Source organism: Urtica dioica, chromosome 1 (assembly GCF_054948205.1).
Source record: "Urtica dioica subsp. dioica isolate 48M chromosome 1, U.dioica_male_clone48M_v1_H2, whole genome shotgun sequence".
NCBI classification, from domain to species: Eukaryota; Viridiplantae; Streptophyta; class Magnoliopsida; order Rosales; family Urticaceae; genus Urtica; species Urtica dioica.
In genome coordinates this window covers 56,550,625-56,552,514 of record NC_142756.1, presented here as the reverse complement: position 1 = coordinate 56,552,514, position 1,890 = coordinate 56,550,625, and the positions used below count along the sequence as shown (strand labels likewise).

Here is a 1,890-nt window from a genome sequence, read left to right as displayed (position 1 = left end):
CGGTTTGGTTACATGTGCACTTGCAATGCATTGCGATTCTGTTCGTTCAAAGTCAAGTATACAGAATCTATTCGTTAATTATAAGTCCCTACCTTTTTTATATAGAACCATATATAAATTCAACTGTATGTGGTATAATGTTTTTTTTATTGGTTTTGTCGTACATATCATTAGTTGGCATATCTCTATATCAGTATATATAGTTTATATATGAACTTAGAAGAAAATATATGTATGCAGAGATTAAAGGAGTCAGTCAGTGCATATATTGTTTTCTATAAAATTTTCAGTTTTAATTATTTCAAATTAATGGTATATATAAATATTTGTCCATTATTCCTAATAAATAATTAAAACAAAAATGTCACCAAAGTGACCTCTCTTGTGTAGATTATTTATGAAGAATTTTAGATGTTGAGTATTTGTTAATTTATGCGGATACTAGTCGGCCCAAATGAAGATTAGTGACTGGCCCAATTACATATACATATTTATGATGATAAACATGTAACAATAGTAAAGTTTTACTTGTGATTAATTGATCGATCCAAAGATAGATTAATTATTTATGAGCCTTATTGTTAGAGTTTGATAATTACAACAAGAATACCGTTATCAGTTAATATTATTGTCCAAAGACTTGATATTGATGTTGCATTAGGTATCTTGAAATGAGATTTACCATTACTTGAATTTTATTATTAAGGTTAAATTTATGTGTATATATGTTTATGTGATTGTATTGTTCTATTTCAGCTGTTGCTATTGTATCTGCTAATCTCAATTCGGTTCCGGTCCTTAATTGTAACAACTTTAAGGATTGGAAGGAGAACATGATGATTGTTCTTGGCTGCATGGATCATGCTTATCGCTTAGAATGGATAAGCCGGCTTCTCTTACGGATGCTAGTTCCGCCGATGATAGGCGGATCTATGAGAAGTGAGACCGTTCTAACTGAATGAGTCATATGATCATCAAGCGTGGCATACCTGAAGCTTTTAGGGGTGCGGTGTCTGAACAGATCACCGATGCCAAAGATTTTCCTGCCGAAATCGAAAAGCGCTTTGAAAAAGAGCGATAAGGCTGAAACGAGCACTCTTTTAGAGAAGCTTATTTCAATGAAGTTCAATGGCAATGAAAACATAAGGGAGTACATTATGGAAATGTCTCATATTGCTTCAAAGCTGAAAGGACTCAAACTTGAGTTATCAGATGACTTGCTTGTCCATTTGGTCCTTATATTTCTCCCTCCTAAATTCAGTCAATTTCAGGTCAGTTATAACTGCCAGAAAGAGAAATGGTCTCTTAACGAGCTCATTTTATTTTGTGTTCAAGAGGAGGAAAAATTGAAGCAAGATAAGACTGAAAGTGCTCATTTGACAAGTACCTCTAAAAGTAAGAATCTCAAGAGGAAAAATGAGGCTGCTAAAGATTAAGGTCCAGCTCTAAAGAAACAAGCCAAAGAGGAGCTTCCAGGGGGTTGTTTCTTTTGCAAGAAGCATGGACACGAGAAGAAGGAATGTCCTAAGTATCGCATATGGCATAAGAAGAAAGGTACATTTCTTGCTTTAGTCTGTTCTGAGGTTAATTTAGCTTCAGTACCTAGAAACACTTGGTGGTTAGATTCTGGTGCTACTTCTAACATAAGTGTTTCAATGCAGGGTTGCCTGAGCTACCGAAGGCCAAATGATGTCGAGAGACGCATCTATGTTGATGATGGCAAGTCGGTAGATGTGGAAGCAATTGGACATTTTAGATTATTATTAAGTATTGTTTATTACTTGGATTTAATAGATACTTTTGTTGTACAGTCGTTTAGACGGAATTTAGTTTCTGTTTCTTATTTGGACAAATTAGGATATTGTTGTCATTTCAAGACAGTGTGTTCAG

The 1,890-nt window shown here is 34.3% G+C and overlaps 1 protein-coding gene across 1 annotated transcript; it reads left to right on the top strand.

The window, feature by feature from the left end:
* Positions 1-1,028: 1,028 nt before the first annotated feature.
* On the top strand, positions 1,029-1,436 carry LOC149408172 (uncharacterized). Its single transcript, XM_089624253.1, has one exon. The coding sequence runs from the start codon at positions 1,029-1,031 to the stop codon at positions 1,434-1,436; it is 408 nt and encodes a 135-aa protein (XP_089480379.1).
* Positions 1,437-1,890: the final 454 nt, after the last annotated feature.